The following is a 23,160-nucleotide window of genomic DNA, read 5'->3' on the forward strand; positions in this document are numbered from 1 at the left end:
TCTCATCCCATAACCGATTAGTCTCCCAATTCATATCCTTCTTTCCTTGTCCTCCTTCCGCCATTCCTTAGGCTTTGGCACTTAGAATTTGTACATTTCTTGCATAGACCAACTACAGTCAGCTTTCTGCTCATTCTGTAGTTTTTACGGAGGTGCTACTGATGCTTTTAAGTTTCTTGGGGGCATTTTTAGTCCTCCTCAAAGTGTTCCTCAAAGCGGTCCATGTAACATGGAAATTTTGAATAGAAGATCCCTGCGTAATTAGCGGTTAGTGTTCAGACTTAAAAGTTTCACATTATCTTTTGGGTAGAAGAAGTTGTGAGGTGGTTTTTGGAATTTAGATCTAAAATTCACTCCACTTGTCTTCCAAATGAAAATGTATACAACTCTTAAGATAGGCATTGAATGTTACTGTATTTTTATCTCCTGAAGCTGGAGGTAGGAAAACCTGAGAATACATGCTATAAGAAATAAGGGCTACACTTAGCCTATTCAAAAAATATTAAGTCAGAGGCCTAATGGACGGCTAAAGTATGATTCTTCTAGGATTTGTCAAAATTAGAGAGGTCTCTTCTCTGCAGGTGAGAACATATCTTAATTTCCCCCTCAGGCCTCTCTATTTTATTGCATTAGCTAAGACAGCACTGAATACCGTTTGTATTCAGTTTTTCATTTAGTAATTTGAAAAATATTTATTGGTCACCTCCTATGTGACAGAGCCTTCTACTAGACACTGGAGGTGTTAAGTAGCTGACAATCTAGTTTATGTGTGGAGGTCATTGTACTGTCACACTGATTCAATTCCCATCTGCTTGTCACAGGAAAATAGACTGGGCTGCCCCATTGATCAGTCACTGGGAAGAACAGTTTAGAAGAATAAACTTCCTGGGGCCATAAGGGCCTCCCAAGTGTTAGCTATCTGGAAGGTTCTGCTGAATAACAAGCCCCTCTCCCTCCACTGCCCAATGCAGCCTCTATCTGTCTTTTCCCTGACACCGCGGATACTTGTAAGGAAGCAGCTTGGACCCCTGGGTAGGTCTGAGAAACAAACAGTAAGAAAGGCCGCCTCTATTTGGGAAGATTTCTCCAGGTGTGGAAATCCCTCAGGAACTTAAAAACCTCATACAATCCCCAGACAAAAACCATCCCTCTACCACCATCTCCTCCAAGCCAATAGGCTAAGATTTGCCCTACTATAGGTCCCCTTCAGTTACGTCACATCTGGGAACCAGTCCAGAGGGAGATGGAGACTTAGGGCTTCTTCTGAAATGGAAGTCCCCCGCTCTCTGCTCTACTTGAGGTCTCCTCTGTACTCTTCTCTACTTCTGATGGGAATAAAACCATTAGCCTAGTCTTCACTTCTCTGTCCCTGTGGGTAAACTGGATCCCTTCTATCTTCCTCCCGCCAAGGACCTGTGTTACAAGCCCTGTGGAGCCTCTCCTCAGCTTGGCCAATAAGAATCTGCCTAACAGGGACGGCCCTTCCTTACCTGCCCTGGCTCAGCCGGGCACTGTCTGTGGCCCCAGACTGCCTCTGGGAGAGCATGAGAAGAAAACAACTTTTTGGTTTCCCTGTCATTTCCCAGTTTGTCCCCCACCTCCACCCCAAATATGTATGCTGACAGTTCTGTGGTTAGATGGAAGCTGTGTTTGTTAACTTCTTCACCATAACCTCCATCTGGTTAAATCAACACAAATAAATCCTGATCTCCCGCATCCCCACCTCACCGCCATACTTGCATTTCCAAATTCTGAAAGATGTGTTATCTCAACCCTTCTTTCCACGTCTCCTTAAGCTGTCACACTGGGCTCCTCTCTTCTAAGGAGGCATCTCTTATCTCCAGGTGCCATCATCCATGGACAGACACACTAGAAATCCTTTCGTATTTAAGAGTCATGTTTAAAGTGTCACATCCTCCTTACAGAGTCACTCCCTAAGCAGTTGCCTTTTGGAAGCTAAGCCAAGAGAGGTTAAATGACTTGCTCAAGAGCACACGGTGAGGGACTTCCCTGGTGGTCCAGTGGTTAAGAATCCACCTTCCAATGCAGGGAACGTGGGTTCAATCCCTGTTTGGGGAACTAAGATCCCACATGCCTCAGGGCAACTAAGCCTGTGCGCCGCACCTACTGAGTCTGTGCGCTCTGGAGCCTGCGTGCCGCAACTGCTGAGCCTGCGTGCTCTGGAGCCTGCACAACTAGAGAGAAGCCCGTGCACTGCAGCAGAAGATCCCACGGGCCGCAACAAAGATCCTGAGTGCCGCAACTGAGACCCGATGCAGCCAAATAAATTTTTTTAAAAAAAGAGAGAGAGAGAGAAGCACGTGAGGCTAAAGCCAAGTTTCTTAAAAAACAGAAAAAACAAAAAACAGCACATGGTGAAAAGGAACAGACCCTGCTGTGTGTAAGGGGAGGGGTGAGGAGCTTAGATCCCAGAAAGGGACATAAGTTTGATGTTTTGTGTCCTCCCTGTTTAACACAACATGTGCATTTGTGTAAATGTTATGTCTGTTTATCAGGAAAATTGTGAGTCCACATGCACATGTTGTACAAGTGGCTAGGAATCTCCTTTAAGTTTACGTTTACAATGAGATTACTTATAAATAAGGACATCTTTGTATAAGAATGTTCGGGTACACGTGTGTGAACTTCCCTATCATGAAACTGGCACCTTGCTACCCCACGACGGCCCAAAGGAATCCATCATCCCCCATACATCAATAACCATTCTTTTTCTAGCACATCTCCTACATATATCTCATTGCCATAATATCATTTATCTATCTCCACTGCTCCTACTCTAGCCCAGACCATTATCATTTCTTCCCACGAATTCCTGACTCCAACTTCAACCCCTCCAACTGGCTTCACAGTGGTGCCCAGTTTTTCTAATATCCGATTCAGAGCAGGTAAGGTTTCTGCCTATAGCTCTAATGTCTCCACGCTGCCCTGGGGATAACAGTCACGTTGCTCAATTCCGCTTTAGGTGGTCCTTCTCCCCCGCGCCCCTCCCCTTACCTTCATCTCTCTCCCTACAAAGTGGTGACGTTCTGTTGATCACTTCCGCTTTGTTCTTTGGCCCTGTGGACGATTCCTCCACCAGGGACCTTGGCCCTGGCTGTAACGGAGCAGGACCCTATGCGGCTTTCCCGGGACAGGCCTTCCCCGTTCTCCTCCGCTGTGGCTCCTCTCTGAAAGGCCTAGATAATAGTATTTGATGCCCATTTCCCGAGTGGTTTTGCAGACATGAAACCCCACCACCGCCACCGAACGGAACAACTACTGGATGACCAAGAGCACAGATCCCCAGGCCTCCTGGAGCCTAAGGACTGATGACGTTAAGCCCTGTGACACCACCCTGCTGCCTCACCATCAGCCAATCAGAGAACTGCGCACAAGCTGATCACGTGCCCTGCGACCACCCACCCCTCTCCTGGCCTTTTTATTTATTTATTTTTTTTGCGGTACGCGGGCCTCTCACTGTTGTGGCCTCTCCCGTTGTGGAGCACAGGCTCCCAACGCGCAGGCTCCGCGGCATGTGGGATCTTCCCGGAGCGGGGCACAAATCCGTGTCCCCTGCATCGGCAAGCGGACTCTCAAGCACTGCGCCACCAGGGAAGCCCCCGTCTCCTGGCCTTTAAAATGCTTTGCCGAAACCCTTCGGGGAGGCTTTTCAGGGCCTGAGCCACCTGTCCTCCTTGCCTGGCCTTGCAATAAACCTTTCTCTGCTCCACACTACGACGTTTCAATTTGTTTGGCCTCACTGTGCGTGGGGCACACGAACTTGCGTTAACATGGCCACATGCCTTGCCGAGTTCTTGCCTATCGGGCCTTCAGGTTTCAGGTAGAACCTCAGTCGCTCACGGAAACCTTCCCCACCCACATGCTTCCGCCCAACGCAGCAATTAAAACGCGTGCTCTTTGAGTTACACGGTTTCGTCAGTTTGCCTGTTAGCTCTTTCCAGATTGTGAGCTTTGGAAGGACTAAATCCTATCCTGTAGGGAAGTCAGATACGGCCTCCATTAAGAGGCAGAGGGAGGAGCAAGAGCTGCGCATGCCCACCGGCTTGCCTTCAGGCTGCACCAATCCAAGCCTCAGGGGATGACCTCACCGCCTACCGCCAGCGAGATCAAGCACCAGGCTCCAAAGTGCAGTGACTCGCAGGAGTTGGGCCCTAAAACTACTATTCCCAGAATCCTCTGGGAGTGCATCTTCTTCATCCGGAGCTATATTTCCCAGACTTCCCCGCAGGGTTTTGCTCAGAGTTGAAAGTTCGTTAGGTCATGGTGTATTAGAAGGTCCGGGAAGCGGAGATGGGAGAGGGAGTACCAGAGGTGGGGATTGCCACAGCTGCGCCTGAAGCTGCCTAGTGCCTGGCGGAGGCATGGGTAGAAGACCTGGGGGTTTTCTCCAACTCACGCTGGCCTGCAAGGTTTTATTGGTTCCCAAGGGTCCCAGTGCCCTGGGTATCATGCCCTGGTGGCCACTGGGCATCTGTTGCAGAAGGAGAGGTAGAAGCAGTGGCGCTGCTGGCTGTTCTCAGTCTCCAAGGAAGCTACCTGAATGGGGCCCCAGATTCCCCTTCTCCCTTGCTCTTGCTCTTCAGTCACAAATTCCACTCCATTTCTGTTTCAGGGACTCAACTCTGCCAATGTGGGTGCAAGGATCCACCCTACCCCCAAGCTCCAGTCCCTAAATCTTCAACCTCTACTGATATACTAGCTTCTTCCTTCAGACGCTACGACCCCATACTTTGCCCTTGTACTTACCTCAGCATCACTCCATATGACCTCATAGTGAGAATGTCACACCTCTAGGGTCTCATTAGAGCTGGGGTTCTAATGAGAGATTAGATTAGCCAGGCGTTTTCAGAAGCCTGCCTGGAGAGGACAGTTCTGTACTTGGGCCTCAGTTTCCCCACCTGATATGAAGCCTCTTGGATTCAAGACAGAATGGGGTGTGTTGAGATGGATGGTCTAGGCAATACCTTATGTTGAGGCTTATTCTCTCCATTGGTAAAATGGTTACCCTTAACTAGAAGGCCCAGTCAGTCAGACTTCCCTTGCCAACAACCTTTGTCTCCTACCCCACAGGAGAAATCAAAACTGTAGGGCATAGAGGAGAGAGAGCATCACTCCTCTCCAGGCACTTCTGGCTCAGATCAGTTATGTGACTGTGTTTGGCATTTGCAGGAATCAAGGTCATGCTTAGGAGCTAGAAATAGAACTTGGAAACTATTGATGCACCCTGGTGGTGCTCATACTGGGAAGTTGTGAAGATGAGATGGCTCTGAGGGAGGATGCCCTTGAGAGGAAGGGGAAGTTGGTGGACCAGTCAAGTTTCATTTCCACAGCTATCAATGATTCTTGTGTGATCTTGGTCAACTTACTCTCTATTTCCCTTTCTGGATAATATGTGTATGTGGCAGAGGGGCATGGAGTAGTGGAGAGTGGTCATTGACACCTTTTTCCTGTGTTAACAGCATTCCCACAGGGACAAAATTAGATTTTTATTTCAGGTTCTCATCACACCACCAGAGGGCACTATTGACTATTTGTCTGCAAAGCAGTTACGCAGTTCACAATTTGAAGACAGCCCTGGTACTTTCAATAGTTTAATACACATTACTTAGAAAAATGAAACAATGTCCCAGGTAAAGGCTTTGATTTATACAGCACCCTAAACACAAAAGGAAAAGGAGTCTGTTAGGACAGTGGTTCCCAAACTCTGTTGCAGACGGAATCTTTAAAAGATACTGATGCCTGTGAAAAGATGCTCAACATCACTAATTGGAGAAAGGCAAATCAAAACTACAGTGAGGTCCACTTAATACCGGTCAGAATGGCCATCAACAAAAAGTCTACAAATCATAAATGCTGGAGAGGGTGTGGAGAAAAGGAAACCCTCCTACACTGTTGGTAGGAATGTAAACTGGTGCAGCCACTATGGAGAACAGTATGAAGATTCCTTAAAAATCTAAAAATAGATGTACCATATGATCCAGCAATCCCACACCTGGGCATATATCTGGAAAAGACAAAAACTCTAATTCAAAAGATACAGGCACCCCAATCTTCATAGCAGCACTATTTACAATAGCCAAGACATGGAAGCAAGCTAAATGTCCATCAACAGATGCATGGATAAAGAAAATGTGGTATATATATATATATATATATATATATATATATATATATATATACACACACACACACACACACACAATATAATGAAATATTACCCAGCCATAAAAAGAAATGAAATAATGCCATCTGCAGCAACATGGATGGACCTGGAGATTATCACACTAAGTGAAGTAAATCAGACAGTGAGAGACAAATATCATCTGATATCACTTATATGTAGAATCTAAAATATGATACAAATTAACTTATTTACAAAAGAGAAAGACTCACAGATATAGAAAACAAATTTATGGTTACCAAAGGAGAAAAGGGGGAGGGATAAGTTTGGAATTTGGAATTAACAGAGACTCACTACTATATATAAAATAAACAACAAGGATGTATTGTAGCACAGGGTTAATCAATGAATTGGGCATGGTGTGATTTTGAGAGAAACCCTCCATTTCTGTAGAAGTCATCAAACTGACCTAAGCACTAAAAGTAGTAAGATTTACTTGAGCAAGAGTTTAAGATTTTTGTGTCGCTTTATTGTCCAAGTGCCAGCCTCTGAATGCCCTAGCTTTGCACATTCTGGGGTCTAAGTGCTAGACCATCAGAGGAGATGAAGGGTGCCCAGTGAGTCCCTGGCAGTCTTCCAAGATCTCCACAGCTGGAACCCACTTCTGCTTGAGGCCTCTAAAATTCCTATTAATAACAAGGGTTCTATCAAGATAATATGTCTCTAGTTTCAGTTGTGATTATTGCTCGTGCTTTCAGCAAACCCATAAAGAAGAAAAGCGGGTGTGTATGGACTCCAGGCTGGCATCTGCTGAGATGTTTGTCTTCTCTGTTGATTGTCCATAGTCAGTCTTCTGCCTGTGACTGCAAGGCTTTTTTCACGTTGTTCCCTTCCTTACTTCCTTCCCCTCCAGTCTAGAACTGTGGGAACCCAAAGGGGCTGAGTATGGCCCTCCCCACCTCCCCACTATCCTTGGCTGCCCTGGCGTACACAGGGAGGCACGAGGCTGCTCAGACCCCATTGTCTGTCTATCCTCACCTCCATACTGCTTCTGCAGGGCATTTGGCATCTCTGCCTGCCAGGTCTTTATTTTGCTTTTGTTGTTGTTTTCTGGTCCTCACCTCTTGGATTCCTTAGAGTTTTTTAATTTCATCCTCCCCTGGGCCCCTCTTGTGTGATGGTGGGGAGGCTGAGTTTGGGCAGAGCCAGGACCCCTTCTCAGGGACACATACCTGCTTTTAACTCCTTTGCTTCCCTCAAACTCTCCCCCTCTCACCTCAATTTAGCACACTTTGAACAGTCAATGGTTTGGGAGGCAACTGGCCCCACCTGATGGCATAATTTCCCAAATCTTTTTGTCCTATAAATCCATCTAAACTTTTAAAACTTAAAAGACATGAATTAGATTCTCTGGTTCTGCTCTGTCATCCTTTCCCTGAGGGCCATGAGTATATAATTTCCTGGTTCCTACTGCCTAAATTGGGGGAAAGGGTCTTGGTCACAGAAATATTGTAGAAATAGCAGTTAAGATACCAACATATAAAAGAATAAAGGAATGTGTGAGCCACCTGCCATGTGCTGAGCACAGTGCTAAATGCTTTACATGAATTATCTCATTTAATCCTCTCAACAAATCTTTATGGTAGAAAATGAGGAAACTGAGGCAGTGAGAAATTAAATAACTATGAGACCACAAGGGTCCCATTCAACTGGGTCCAAGCTCATTCATTCACCAAATACTTATCAAGCACCTACTGTAGGTCAGGCAATATTCTAGGTGTTGGGAATATAGTTGTGAAGAAGACAAAGTCTCTACTCCCAATTTGCTTCTTTTCTAGTGGAGGAGAAAGATAAAAAGCAAACATGTATGTATAATACATACTATATATATGTATAATATGATGCTAGATAGTGATAAAAGGTAAATAAGAATGAGAAAAGTAAGATAGGGTGAGGTGATAATACCAGAAATCTGGGGTGGAGGGTATGTTACATGGACTGTCAGGGAAGTGATATTAGGAAGGACTTAAAAAGAAGCAAGGCAGTAAGTCATGGGAAGACCTGGGAAAGAGTTCTAGGCACAGTGAACAGTAAGTGCTAAGATCCTGAGGTGAGAATGAGCAGGGGATGTTCAGGGAACAGAGAGAGGGCGTCTGTGTGCAGGGGGCAGTGAAAGACAGTGGTAGGAAATGGGGTTGAAGAGAGATAATGGGGTTGGACCGATAATGTAGGGTCTTTCAGGCTGAGCTAAGAAATTTTAGTTTTAATCTGAATATCATGGGAAACCATTAAAATGCTTTGAGTATGAAGGTGATACTCTCTCTTTTTTTAAATTGAAGTACACTTGATGTACTATAAGTTACAGGTTTACAGTATAGTGATTCACAATTTTTAAAAGTTATACTCCATTTATAGTTATTATAAAATATTGGCTATATTCCCCCTGCTGTGCAGTATATCCTTGTAGTTTATTTTATACCTAGTAGTTTGTATCTCTTAATACCCTACCCCTATATTGCCCCATCATTCTTATTTTAAATGTTTGAAGAAATATTTATGAAGTACCTACTATGTAACTGAGGTTCATACAATGATCTTTACTTTGCCTCTAAGTAGCAGTATGATTTGGGGTAAGTCTCTTAGCCATTATATGTCTCGTGGTCTTTAAAAGAATTCCACATATTCAAAATATACAATCTGATAAGTTAGGACATATGTACACACCCATAAACCCACTACCAAAATCAAGATAATGAGCATATCCATCATTTCCAAAAGTTTACTTGTGCACCTTTGTAATCTCTCCCTCACATCCCTGCACCCCACTCAGACCCAGGCAACCACTGCTGTCTGTTACTATAGATTAGCTTGTGATTTCTGGAATTTCATATAAATAATCATTTATATAAATAATAGTAAGTGCTATTTTTGTCTGGCTTCTTTCACTCAGCATAATTATTTTGAGATCTATCCATGTTGCTGTATTTATCAAGAGTTCATTCCTTTTCATTGCTGAGTAGTATTTTCATTGTCTGGATAAAACAAAATTTGTTTATCCATTTACCTGTTCATGGATATTTGTTTTTTTTCCCAGTTTTTGACTGTTACACATAAGGCTGCTATGAAAATGTGTATGCAAGTCCTTTAAAGGGTACACACCTTCAGTTCTCTTGGGTAATCATCTAGGAGTAGAATGGTTGGATCATATGGTAGGTTATGTTTAACTTTTGTGTGTGTGTGTGTTATGCGGGCCTCTCACTGTTGCGGCCTCTCCCGTTGCGGAGCACAGGCTCCAGACGCGCAGGCTCAGCAGCCATGGCTCACGGGCCTAGCCGTTCCGCGGCATGTGGGATCTTCCCGGACCGGGGCACGAACCGGTGTCCCCTGCATCGGCAGGTGGACTCTCAACCACTGCGCCACCAGGGAAGCCCTATGTTTAACTTTTTAAGAGACTGCCAAACTGTTTCAAAAGTTGTTGTGCCATTTGACATTCACATTGTTGCTCCATATCTTCACCAAAACTTGTTATGATGGGTCTTTTAAATTTTAGTCATTATAATAAATGGTCTCCATTGGTGGTTTTGACTTGCATTTTTCTAATGACTAATGACGTTGAACACATACTGGAATTCTAATACCCAGTGTGATGGTGTCAAAAGGTGGAGCCTTGGGAGGTGATTAGGTCATGAGGGTGGAGCCCTCATGAATGAGATTAGTGTGTTTTTGTTTGTTTGTTTGTTTTGTTTTGTTTTTTGCCACAGGCTTGTGGGATTTTAGTTCCCCAACCAGGGATTGAACGCAGGCCCTTGGCAATGAGAGTGCAGAGTCCTAACCACTGGACCACTAGAGAATTCCTGAGATTAGTGCTTTTATAAAAGAGATCCCACAGACTCCCTTGCCCTTTCCAGCAAGTGAGTACAGAGCAAGAAGTAAGCAGTCTGCAAACCTGAAGAGGACCCTCACCCAGCTATTCTATGCACCTTGATCTCAGACTTTCCAGCCTCCAGACTGTGAGAAATTTCTGTTGTTATAAGCTGCCCAATTGGTGGTATTTTCTTATTGCAGCCCAAGTGGATTATACAGTGGTCATCTGCAAGGTAAGGAGAGAGACCTTAGGAGAAACCAGAACTGTAGACACCTTGATCTTGGACTTCAAGCCTCTAGAACTGCGAAAAAAATTTTTTGTTTTTTCAGCCATCTATTCTGTGGTATTCTGTTATGACTGCCCTAGCAGACTAACGTAGCCTCCCGTAAGGAAATGATGACATGCCCACTGCTGCCCCTGCATTTGTAACAGGAATAGACAGCTCCTGTTTACAGCTATGGACAAACACGGAAACCAGGCACATTCCCCACCTTCCCTTGGCTGGCATGTCTAGTCCCTAAGAATCTTAGATGAGCCAGGTGCAGGTGTAAGGGAGAAGTGGCTATCTCTAGAAGGGATTGGAGTTCAAGGCTTTGAGCAAATCTCACTTCTTCCTCCAAAATAGACATGTTTAATGTAGGTGAAATTACAATAAAATTTTAGTCTTGAAATTTTAATTTAGTACTGAAATTGTCATTTTCAGGCTTGAAGCAGAAAATTAATCAAAAGAGGGTCATAAGGCAGGTGTTTGTGGAGACGGGGGTATTCATGAGTGTTGTATCTGAAAGAATGAGTTGTGGGCTGTGTTAGGCTGGTTGTTTTCTACAGGAGCCTTCTGTGAGTTTTTGGCCCCAGCTGGGGCTGACAAGAGCAACCTCCTTGTCCCCTTCTTGGCTTCACTGACTTTGGTGAACTGTTGTCTCCCAGAGTCCCTATCGGTTGGGTGAAGGAGAGGATATTACTGAGGGCAACTTTATTCATCTAGAGCAGCGGTCCCTAACTTTTTTGGCACCAGGGACCGGTTCTGTGGAAGACAATTTTTCCACGGACCAGGTTAGGGGGAAATGGTTCAGGCGGTAATGGGAGCGATGGGGGGCGGCAGATGAAGCTTCGCTGGCTTGCCCGCCTCTCACCTCCTGCTGTGCGGCCCGGTTCCTAACAGGTCAGGGACCGGTACCGGTCTGCAGCCTGGGGGTTGGGGACCCCTGATCTAGAGGGTTTAGGAAATGGAGGTAGAGTTTAATTGACTTCAATCCAATTGCACCTAACCTGCAAATTCTTAGAAGAGCTCATGAGGGTGACGAAAGGAAATTTTGCTTCTTCTTTTCAGTTCTCTCCCTGCATGCCAAAAGTAAGACAGCATCCCTCAATCCATACTGTACTTACATTTTTTTCTGGATGAATTGGAAAGAGTAGCTCCAATACCTGCTTCATCTAAATCTGTTTTGTTTTTTTTTAATTGGAATTTGCAACCAGGAGCTCCACATTGAGATGTCAGGACTAGGTACAGAATACAGATTAGAGGATAGTTTTAGGAGCACTGGAGTGAGAACCAGTGGATTTCACCCCTAGTGCATCTATCCTCTGGGGCTCGGACTAATCTTCTCAAATATTTGGAGTTCATTAGATGACATCCACAATTCTTCAGCAATTTTTTTTTTTTTTTTTTTTTTTGCCAAGCATGTTCAAGGCGCTGCTTTCCAACTAAACAATTCTGAAATTTTCAGTACTTTTGAGCAACTCTTCAGTGTGTTTAGCCGGGAGTTGAGCTGTGTGCACTCACTTCAGTTTTTTTTCTTTTTAATATTTATTTATGTACGGTGCATTGGGTCTTAGTTGTGGCATGCATGCGGGATCTAGTTCCCGACCAGGGGTGGAACCCGGGCCCCCTGCATTAGGAGCACGGAGTCTTACCCTCTGGATCACCGGGGAAGTCCCTCCACTTCGGTTTTTGCAGCCCTGTTCTCCAGAAGCTCACAGGCTGAAGCAAGTATAAAATGGTACAAGAAACTGATGATCAAGCCTTTAAATGTACTCAAGGGTCTAAACATCTCCCCTGGCCCAAATCAGTAACGTGAAAAGACGAAGGGAAGGACACAGTAACCCCTGTGCCCACCAACTCCTGGGCGCGGAGGCGTAGTCAGCCCTGAGTGGCCTGGTCCAAGGCCAAAGTACTAAGGGCCCGTAGGGCGCGGGGGCGGCCGGGCGGGGCGGGCGCGACCTTTCCTCCGGCTCCACCCTCGCCCGGTAGCGGCCTCTTTAAGAATCCGAGCCGCTAGCGGGCCTGCTGGCACTCACGTGACTCCGCTCAGCTCAATCGCTCGCGGAAGTGGTCCAGCTTCCGCCTCCCGCGAGGGGGTCTCCGGGTGCCCCCGCGGGGCGGGCTGGCCGGAGCGGGCACCGTCGGGCGGCCCGCAGCAGGTTGCTGTGATGGTGCAATTGTACAACCTGCACCCGTTCGGGTCGCAGCAGGTGGTGCCCTGCAAGTTGGAGCCTGAGCGCTTCTGCGGCGGGGGACGCGATGCGCTGTTCGTGGCGGCCGGTTGCAAGGTGGAGGCGTTCGCAGTCGCCGGCCAGGGGCAGTGCCAGCCAAGGTGTGCCTTTTCCACGCTGGGCAGGGTGCTGCGCCTGGCCTACAGTGAGGCCGGTGAGTAGCGGTGGGGTCGGGGGGCTCCTGGGCCCCGGATTGGGGCCTCCTTCCTAGAGGACCGAGCGACGCTTATAGCTCTGGATGGGGAAGTACTTCGTGCTTGCCGGACGGTCTTGCCAGGTCTGGCGGCTGATGGAAGGTGTGCGCTGTGCGGTTGTCCTGGCAACCACAGGTTAGAGCCTGCCTTTGGTGGGCGGGGGACGCTGATTGTTCCTGCTTCTCTGGCGTCCTCGCCGGGAAGTCCCTTGGTTGGGTGGCTGGATTCCACTCAACCCAGACACTTCACACCAAATAAACTTCTTTTAGTATAGAAAACAAGTACACACAAAAGTAGGGAGAATAGTATCCTGAACCCCAGTTACTCCCATCTTCAACAGTTATGCCAACTCATGGCCAGTCCTTTATCTACTTCTTGTCGATTTTTGAAAGCTCACATTAAATGCTGATTTTTAAATCTGTATAAATAGAACTCAGGTCTTAGACCCCTTTTTCCCCAAACAGGGTAACAGCATCCACTACTCTTTTTCCACCAGAAACGTGAAGCAGTGCCAAGGGGTTACTGTGTGGGTGTATCCCTATTTTAGAAAAATCCAACATTTAAAAATAGGTACTTCAGATTACAGAAAAATTCACCATAGGATTCTTTTAACTGCCTGATAACACACTTAAAATTTGAATCCTGCTTTTCAAGAGGGGTAAAGGTGTAAATTGCAGTATTTAGGGTGGAAAAGACTTTGGCTGAGGTACTTTACTAATAAAGTGGAGAGCATGAACCTGGAGGACTGGAGATCTCTGCCTAATCGCTACTCTGTCCGCAACTGATTAGGTGTGAGTTTATAGAAACTTCTGGGTCTCAGTTTCTGTTTAAAAAAAAAAAAAAGAAGTAATTTGAATGCTAGATCAGTGATTTCCAGACATTGGAATTTTGTGGATCAGCAAAGAATTGTGGGGCTACCATACACAGTATCTGACTGTTCATTTTGTCAAGATATATATTAAAAAAAATGAAAAGCCCTACTGTTTACCGTCATCGCTATTTATACTGATAATAGGAGAAACACTTACCTCCAAACATTGGATGTCTTTCTTTATGGGCAACTTACTATACTGTTATTATTTTTTCTTTTTGATTAGTGAAGGCATCAATAGGGGCCTGCAGGCCCACAGACCAGTTTGAAAACCACTTATTAGATCTGTAAGTTCTCTTTCAGCAGAAGATTCTGATTTTGATATTTTTATGATATTATTCTCCTAATCATTTCACAATATTAGTAGTTTTCCCCATCCCACCTCCTTTTTAGACCTAGGAGTTCTCACCTTCAAGAGCTCTGCTGAGTGGCAAACTCACCAGTTTCAACATTAGTATGTGTGTGTCTGCTGGTGAGGGAGAGACAGACAGACACTGTTTACATGATTTGTACCATTTGTCTTCCAAATGGACATTTAATCTAGAATTGGATGTGGCAGGCATTATGTAAACCTCTAGCTTTCTTGCCTGTCAGTAGTGGTGATTCTGGGGAATCCTTTGATGCCACAACTTGTGTATAAGAATCACCTGGGGGAGCTTTAAAAAACCCAATTCCTGAACCACAACCTTAGAGAAACAGTGTGTTTCCTGGGGTGTGGCCCAGCATTGGGTGAGTCTGGTGTTTAGTCAGGATTGAGAATCACTGACCTAGAGCCTTACTGGCTGCTGTAGGCAGTGAGTAGTATGGTACTGAAGCCTTGAAAAACAAAGATATTTTTGTAATTCAGTTGGCTGTCTTAAGAAACTTCAGGAGTCCTGTGGTATGGCATTAGCATGAGTCAGATAGCTCAAGGGTAACTTTCAGCTTGAACTTAATGCCTGGGTATAGCTTCTATCAATCCACAGGTAGTGGACAGCTAGCTATGCTGATATCCAGGTAACTCGTCTTACACTTTTCAGCTTTTTCTTTTTCGTCTCTGTCCTTCCACTCATAGTAACATGGACATGGGGATTCTTGCTCTAAGCCCAGGGTCTCCTCCACCCGCTACCCTGTCAAAAACAAAGTGAATCTTAGATCAGGGATTTATATTTACTGTAAATGCTTTGCAGGTCTCTTATCCAAACGGAAAACATTTTCAAATTTTTTTTCCATTTCTAATTAGCAGGATGCCAGTCTCCTTTCATAAAGTTTGGGGGTATTAGAATGTAGGTCGAAATTTTGAAGGATGGGCCCTAAATATCATCATCAGTAATGGAAATTTAATATAGATTTTGTGTGCGAAGGGAGGAAGAGGAGATGCGAGAACTCGCTTTCGAGGGAGAAAGACCTGGTGGCCAGGGTTGAGTGCTGTGTGGGGAGCTCTGGTGCTGGACACTTGCTTATGGGGTGTCTGGAGGTGGTGAGGCAGAGGGGACAAGACCTTGTGGCCCTCAATGCCTGTCCTTTAGCACAAGTACATTAAAGAGCCCTAGAATGTCTATTATCTCCCCCCCAAGCCCTACTCTCCCTCAACTTTTTTAAAATCATAAAACATATTTTCATACGTTGTATGTTATTTCTGCCTTCTGATATCCATTTTGTCATAGGAGTGCAGCCTTTTCCTTAATCTGGTATTAGTGGTAACCAGGTTTATGATCTTGCTGCATAAAAGGAAAAGTTTACTTATTTTTTTAAAAAATCAATGACTCTCAGCTTAAGGATAAATATAAGAATGATTTTTTAATTTACTTAATGAAGACAGCCTGTTGTAAAATAAGTAAAATAAAGCCCTGGGTACATAATACCTTAAAAAGTTTAATTCCTTTCTCTTATAAAGGGCTATAACCTCCACAGAATCCTCTAGACTTATATCTCCTTTGGAACATTTTGAGAGACAGCGTGAAATGAACATTGGCTTTTGAGTTAACCAGATTGAGGTTTAACCCCAGTGCCGTCTGTTTGTTGGCTGTGTTGCCTTAGGCAGGTTACTCGGCTTATCTGAGTCTCAGATTCCTCATCTATAAAATGGAGAAGGGGATAATGTCTTGAAGAGTTGTGAGGATTAACTGAGAGAACTCTAAAGCTCTGTTCAAAAGGCTTACCAGGTAGACACAACAAGTTCTAGTTCACCATTTGTAAGACAAGTTATTAATTTGAAAACATATTAATATAAGACAGCATAGGCACTATCTATAGTTTTCGAATTATATATGAAACAGTTGGTTCCCTCTGTGCCCACTTTCTGGAGAGTTTTTGTCATAAATGGGTGCTGAATTTTGTCTAAAGCTTTTTCTGCATCTATTGAGATGATCATATGGTTTTTCTCCTTCAATTTGTTAATATGGTATATCACATTGATTGATTTGTGTATACTGAAGAATCCTTGCATTCCTGGGATAAACCCTACTTGATCATGGTGTATGATCCTTTTAATGTGTTGTTGGATTCTGTTTGCTAGTATTTTGTTGAGGATTTTTGCATCTATGTTCATCAGTGATATTGGCCTGTAGTTTCCTTTCTTTGTGACATCCTTGTCTGGTTTTGGTATCAGGGTGATGGTGGCCTTGTAGAATGAGTTTGGGAGTGTTCCTCCCTCTGCTATATTTTGCAAGAGTTTGAGAAGGATAGGTGTTAGCTCTTCTCTAAATGTTTGATAGAATTTGCCTGTGAAGCCATCTGGTCATGGGCTTTTGTGTGTTGGAAGATTTTTAATCACAGTTTCAATTTCGGTGCTTGTGATTGGTCTGTTTATATTTTCTGTTTCTTCCTGGTTCAGTCTCAGAAGGTTGTACTTTTCCAAGAATTTGTCCATTTCTTCCAGGTTGTCCATTTTATTGGTATATAGTTGCTTGTAGTAATCTCTCATGATCCTTTGTATTTCTGCAGTGTCAGTTGTTACTTCTCCTTTTTCATTTGTAATTTTGTTGATTTGAGTCTTCTCCCTTTTTTTCTTGATGAGTCTGGCTAATGGTTTATCAATTTTGTTTATCTTCCCAAAGAACCAACTTTTAGTTTTATTGATTTTTGCTATTGCTGTCTTCATTTCTTTTTCATGTATTTCTGATCTGATCTTTATGATTTCTTTCCTTCTGCTACCTTCGGGGTTTTTTTGTTCTTCTTTCTCTAATTGCTTTAGGTGTAAGGTTAGGTTGTTGATTTAAGATTTTTCTTGATTCTTGAGGTAGGATTGTGTTACTATAAACTTCCCTCTTAGAACTGCTTTTGCTGCATCCCATTGGTTTTGGGTCATCGTGTTTTCATTGTTATTTGTTTCTCGGTATTTTTTGATTTCCTCTTTGATTTCTTCAGTGATTTCTTGGTTATTTAGTAGCGTATTGTTCAGCCTCCACGTATTTGTATTTTTTACAGATTTTTTTCCTGTAATTGATATCTAGTCTCTTAGCGTTGTGGTCGGAAAAGATACTTGATACGATTTCAATTTTCTTAAATTTACCAAGGCTTCATTTGTGACCCACAATATGGTCTGTACTGGAGAATTTTCCATGAACCCTTGAGAAGAAAGTGTATTCTGTTGTTTTTGGATGGATATTCTATAAATATCAGTTAAGTCCATCTTCTTTAATGTATCACTTAAAGCTTGTGTTTCCTTATTTATTTTCATTTTGGATGATCTGTCCATTGGTGAAAGTGGGGTGTTAAAGTCCCATACTATTATTGTGTTACTGTTGATTTCCCCTCTTATGGCTGTTAACATTTGCCTTATGTATTGAGGTGCTTCTATTGTGTGTGCATAAATATTTACCATTGTTATATCTTCTTCTTGGATTGATCCCTTGATCATTATATAGTGTCCTTCTTTGTCTCTTATAATTTATTACAAGACTTTATTTTAAAGTCTATTTTGTCTAATAAGAGAATTGCTACTCCAGCTTTCTTTTGATTTCCATTTGCATGGAATATCATTTTCCATCCCCTCACTTTCAGTCTGTATGTGTCCCTAGGTCTGAAGTGGGTCTCTTGCAGACAGCATATATATGGGTCTTGTTTTTGTATCCATTCAGCCAGTCTGTGTCTTTTGGTTGGAGCATTTAATCCATTTGCATTTAAGGTAGTTATTGATATGTTTGTTCCTATTACCACTTTCTTAATTATTTTGGGTTTGTTTTTGTAGGTCTTTTCCTTGTCTTGTGTTTCTTACCTAGAGAAGTTCCTTTAGCATTTGTTGTAAAGCTGGTTTGGTGGTGCTGAATTCTCTTAGCTTTTGCTTGTCTGTAAAGGTTTTAATTTCCCAGTGGAATCTGAATGAGATCCTTGCTGCATAGAGTAATCTTGGTTTTAGGTTTTTCCCTTTCAGCACTTTAAGTACGTCCTGCCACTCCCTTCTGGCTTGCAGAGTTTCTGCTGAAAGATCAGCTGTTAACCTTATGGGGATTCCCTTGTATGTTATTTGTTGTTTTTCCCTTGCTGCTTTTAATATTTTTTCTTTGTATTTAATTTTTGATAGTTTGATTAATATGTGTCTCGGCGTGTTTCTCTTTGGGTTTATTCTGTATGGGACTCTCTGTGCTTCCTGGACTTGGGTGGCTATTTCCTTTCCCATGTTAGGGAAGTTTTCAACTATAAGCTCTTCAAATATTTTCTCAGTTGCTTTCTTTTTCTCTTCCTCTTCTGGGACCCCTGTAATTGAATGTTGCTGTGTTTAATGTTGTCCTAGAGGTCTCTGAGACTGTCCTCAATTCTTTTCATTATTTTTTCTTTATTCTGCTCCTTGGCAGTTATTTCTAACATTTTATCGTCCAGCTCACTTATACATTCTTCTGCCTCAGTTATTCTGCTATTGATTCCTTTTAGAGTATTTTTAATTTCAGTTATTGTGTTGTTCATCACTGTTTATTTGCTCTTTAGTTCTTCTAGATCCTTGTTAAATGTTTCTTCTGTTTTCTCCATTCTGCTTTTGAGATTTTGGATCATCTTTACTATCACTACTGTGAATTGTTTTTCAGGTAGGTTGCCTATTTCATCTTCATTTATTTGGTCTTATAGGTTTTTACCTTGCTCTTTCGTCTGTAACATATTTTTTTGTCATTTCATTTTTTTTTTTTTGATGGGTGGGGCTGTATTCCTGTTTTACTGGTTGTTTGGCCTGAAGCGTCCAGCACTAGAGTTTGCAGGGAGTTGGACAGAGCTGGGTCTTGGTGCTGAGATTAGGACCTCTGGGAGGCCTCACTCTGACTGATATTCCCTGGGGTCTGAGGTTTTCTGTTAGCCCAGTGTTTCGGACTCGGAGCTCCCACCACAGGAGCTTGGGCCCAACCTCAGGTCTGGGAACCAAATCCCACAAGCTTTGTGTTGTGGCAAAAAAAAAAAAAAAAAAAAAAAGAAAAGAAAAGAAAAAAAGGAGCAGTACAATATCAAAGAATAAAAACAAAATAAAATTAGGAAGATAAAAACTAGATTAGGAAAAATAAAAATATAATTGAAACAACTGCAACAAGGTAAAATAAAACTGCAACAGAAAAAAGAAAAAAAGGTGTGGGGGGGGAACAAGCCAAAAGGAGAGAGCAATAACAAAGTATAAAGAATAAAATAAAATGAGAAAAATAAAAGATTTATTAGGAAAAATAAAAATATAAATGAATCAACGCTAATGAATCAGCAAGGTAAAACAGAACTCCAATGTAAAAGAGGAAAGAAGAAAAAAGAAGCCTTGGCTATGGGGGCAGAGTTTAGGCAGGAGTGGAACTTAGGCAAAGGTGGGGCTTAGGGTGGGGTGGGACCTAGGCTGGTGGGGGGGTGACGTTTTAGCATGGGGCGGTGCCTAGGCTCAGGACCCAGTCACTGGTGGTTCCTCCTGTCCCCTTAGGTGTCCATGATCCCCCACCGGTGCCTGGTAGGTGCCTTGGTCATGCAGAGATGCAAATTCCTCGTCCTCCTAGTCGGCCATCTTGACTCCCTCCCCCTCACTTTTATTCTTAACGCGCTTAGTTTTGCTTTCAATGTTATGTGCCTTAGTTCTGAGTTAGATCTGCAGATGTGTACAAATAGTTCATATTTATGTATTGCACATAATCATGCTGTTCAGCATTGGTGCTGTACTGTATTATGTAAGTAATAAAAGCCATGTACAGAGGGTAGGAATGGGGAGTTATTGTTTAATGGATTCAGAGTTTTGGGGAAGATGAAAAAGTTTTGGAGATGGTGGTAATGGCTGTATAACAGTGTGAATGTACTTAATGTTGTTGAACTGTACACTTAAACATGGTGAAAATGGTAAGTTTTATGTATACTTTACCACAATAAAAATTTTTGTTTAATGTATTTACTGAGGGAATTCAAGGAAGATGGAGGCTACAAGGCATCTGTTGCCCCCAACTCCATCAGACTGCTTCTCTGGAACAGAGTGAGCAAATGTATGGGGCCTGCAGGGTATATGTAGGCATTCCACCAAGATCTCCGGGGAGAGAACAGGTGCAGCCTCCACCTCTGTGGCATCAAAGGAACCAGCACAGGAGAAGGTTTGCTTCTGTTGAAAGCTGGTTCATTCTGGAGGAGGAGGGGCTTGGCCAGCCCCCTTGGTGTCTGCAGAAAGGGGCTGCCCCTGCTTGCTTGCTGCGTCTGTATATGAGAAGTTCGTGTACTAACGGCAGCATTTCAGTTTCAATTCATTGGAATAGGGCTTGTTTACCTCATAACGTTTAGCATATAGTAAGTTCTCTGTTTAGAGTAACACTGACTTATCCCCTCTGACCCACAAAGTTCTAAAGATTAAAAATTTACATGAGGACTTCCCTGGTGGCACAGGGTTAAGAATCCGCCCTCCAATGCAGGGGACACGGGTTCGATCCCTGCTCCAGGAAGATCCCACATGCTGTGGAGCAACCAAGCCCATGTGCCACAGCTACTGAGCCTGTGCTCTAGAGCCCGTGAGCCACAACTACTGAGCCTGCGTGCCGCAACTACTGAAGCTTGCACGCCTAGAGCCTGTGCTCTGCAACAAGAGAAGCTACTGCAGTGAGAAGCCTGTGCACTGCAATGAAGAGTAGCCCCCGCTCGCTGCAACTAGAGAAAGCCCTCACGCAGCAACGAAGACCCAATGCAGCCAAAAAAAAATTTTTTTAATTAAATTAAAAAACCACTAAAATAGAATATGTAAGTGTGCATTTATATAATTGGAGGACATAAGAGACTGTTTAAGCAAGTTAGGAAACACAGAAGCCAAGAAGGAAAAGATACATAGCTGGTTACATACTGTAAAAGATGCCATACAAAGTCAAACCATAACAAAGTCAAAAGTCAAACTATAGACTACCAGAAATGATTTGCTATTCATGGCCAATGAAGGATTAATTATCACTTTTACCCAGAGAGCTACTCTTCCTCGATAAGAAAAATCAACCTAATAAAATAGTAGATAACTTGCAGAAGGGAAATTATACATGGCTAAATAAACATAGGATAAGATGGCCAGCTTTATAAGTGGTCTGGAAAATATAAATTAGAATAACCATTAGAGTCCATGTTTCCCCCATCACATGGAGTCAGTTCTAGTGAAGATGTGGGGAAATAGGCCTGCTTAAACAGCGCTGGTGACAACATGAATCTCTATTACATAATTGTGATTGTAATCTGGCAATATGTGTTAAAATTTAAAATGTACCTGCCCTTTGACCTGATAGTCTTACTTTTGAACATCTGTGCCGTTGAAACTTACCCCCTCCCCCACTAAATAAATATATAGGTATAGGCCTATTTATTACAGTATAAAGTATAGTAGCAAAAAAAACCTGGAAATACTTGAATGTAGTATCTCAGTAGGGGAATTGTTGAATAATTTATGGCACATGTACATACAGGATATTTTGCAGATATTGAAAAGGATGTTAGATATCCATGTATCTAACCTGGAGGGAAAGATATTTGGTAATCTTCTGGTAATACATTGGTAATTTTTTAAAGTTGAAGATTGTTAAATATATTTAGTGTGATTCCATTTTGGTAAAAACAAAAACAAAAATGACAAACTACCACTCTATGATCTAGGTTTATATGAAAGAAAGGTTTAGAAGGACATGGGTTTAGGCTGTGTGTGTTAACATTGTCTCCTCATGGATCGGACTGCCGGGGAGAGATCATTATGCTTTTCATTTTGCACCTCTTTATCACTTTGACTTCTCACAACAAAGAGTAATTCCAAAATTACTTTGTAATTTAAAGAAGTCTAAGAAAATCAACAATTTAGGGAAAATTAACTTGGATTGAAATTTTATTTAATGTGTGTGGCTTTATCCTATTTCTCAGAGTTGACATGAAGATATGACTTTTTTTTTTTTTTTTTTTTTTTTTTTTTTTTTGCGGTGCACGGGCCTCTCACTACTGTGGCCTCTCCCGTTGCGGAGCGCAGGCTCCGGACGCGCAGGCTCAGCGGCCATGGCTCACGGACCCAGCCGCTCCATGGCATGTGTGATCTTCCTGGACCGGGGCACGAACCCATGTCCTCTACATCGGCAGGTGGACTCTCAACCACTGCGCCACCAGGGAAGCCCCAAGATACGACTTTTTTGGGAAGGGGAAGGGTTGTAGTATAATTTCTGCTAACCTCTTCAGAGTTCCTGAATTTATACCTAATTTTAACATCACACTAATACCAAACTCTTTATGTCAGGAGAACTTTGTTAGAGCTGTAGATTCAGAGGTACAATAACACTTAGAGCTATCATAGGAATAAATCGTAGAATTTCTCTGTAAGCTTCATGAATAATTAATGGATTATCTTAAGACATTAAAATGGGGGGAAATTGTATTGCAGAATCTAAATGTCTATTAGTTAAAAATACACCTAAGATCCTGTTACTTAGAGTTTCATTCTAGTCAGTCTTTAATTCAAACATTCACATTAGATTCAGTTATAGTTCCTTTTCATGGTGCAAGGTAAGTGGTGGTTTCTAATTACAAATTCTAAGTATAATCTCATTTCTTTCTCAGGAGACTATTTGGTAGCAATTGAAGAGAAAAACAAAGCTACGTTTCTACGTGCTTATGTGAACTGGAGAAGTAAAAGGACTGAAAACTCCCGAGTGTGTATCCGAATGGTCGGACATGACGTGGAGCCACCCTTCAGTGAAACCTTCAGAGACCAGATGTCTATTGTGGAAATGCCGCTTTCTGAGGCCCCCCTGTGCATTTCCTGTTGCCCTGTGAAAGGAGACCTTCTTGTTGGCTGCACAAATAAGTTAGTTTTATTTAGTTTGAAGTATCAGATCATTAATGAAGAATTCTCAATATTGGACTTTGAACGTTCTTTAATTATCCATATAGATAATATCACCCCTGTTGAAATTTCTTTTTGTATTGGATATGTCGCTGTCATGTCAGATTTAGAAGTTTTAATCCTAAAACTGGAGTCAGACCCCAAAAATGGAGAGAGTGTTAACCACCATCCACGTAAGACCAACAATCCAGTGAAACTGTCAGAAGGTAAATAATGAATTTAGCTTACTTTCTTGTTTTGGGTGCAGAGAAAACCCTTATTTCTGGCAATCTCTGAAAGTATGTAGTATTACAAGCCACTAGTATGTATATTACAAGCCACATTATT

The 23,160-nt window shown here is 42.8% G+C and overlaps 1 protein-coding gene across 3 annotated transcripts in view; it reads left to right on the forward strand.

Annotated features, from left to right (window-relative positions):
* Positions 1–12,306: 12,306 nt before the first annotated feature.
* HPS3 (HPS3 biogenesis of lysosomal organelles complex 2 subunit 1) overlaps positions 12,307–23,160 on the forward strand; it is a 39,534-nt gene continuing 28,680 nt past the window's right edge. For all 3 annotated transcript variants that reach the window (XR_014294320.1, XM_082624202.1, XM_082624201.1), the window contains exons 1-2: positions 12,307–12,654; positions 22,548–23,039. Coding sequence is in view for 2 of the 3 variants with exons in the window: in XM_082624202.1 (XP_082480328.1) it covers positions 12,438–12,654; positions 22,548–23,039 (709 nt within the window). In the remaining variant the exon portion in view is untranslated. The remainder of the gene's footprint in view (positions 12,655–22,547; positions 23,040–23,160) is intronic.

This window comes from Mesoplodon mirus (genome assembly GCF_964341445.2).
Source record: "Mesoplodon mirus genome assembly, chromosome: 6".
Classification (NCBI taxonomy): Eukaryota; Metazoa; Chordata; class Mammalia; order Artiodactyla; family Ziphiidae; genus Mesoplodon; species Mesoplodon mirus.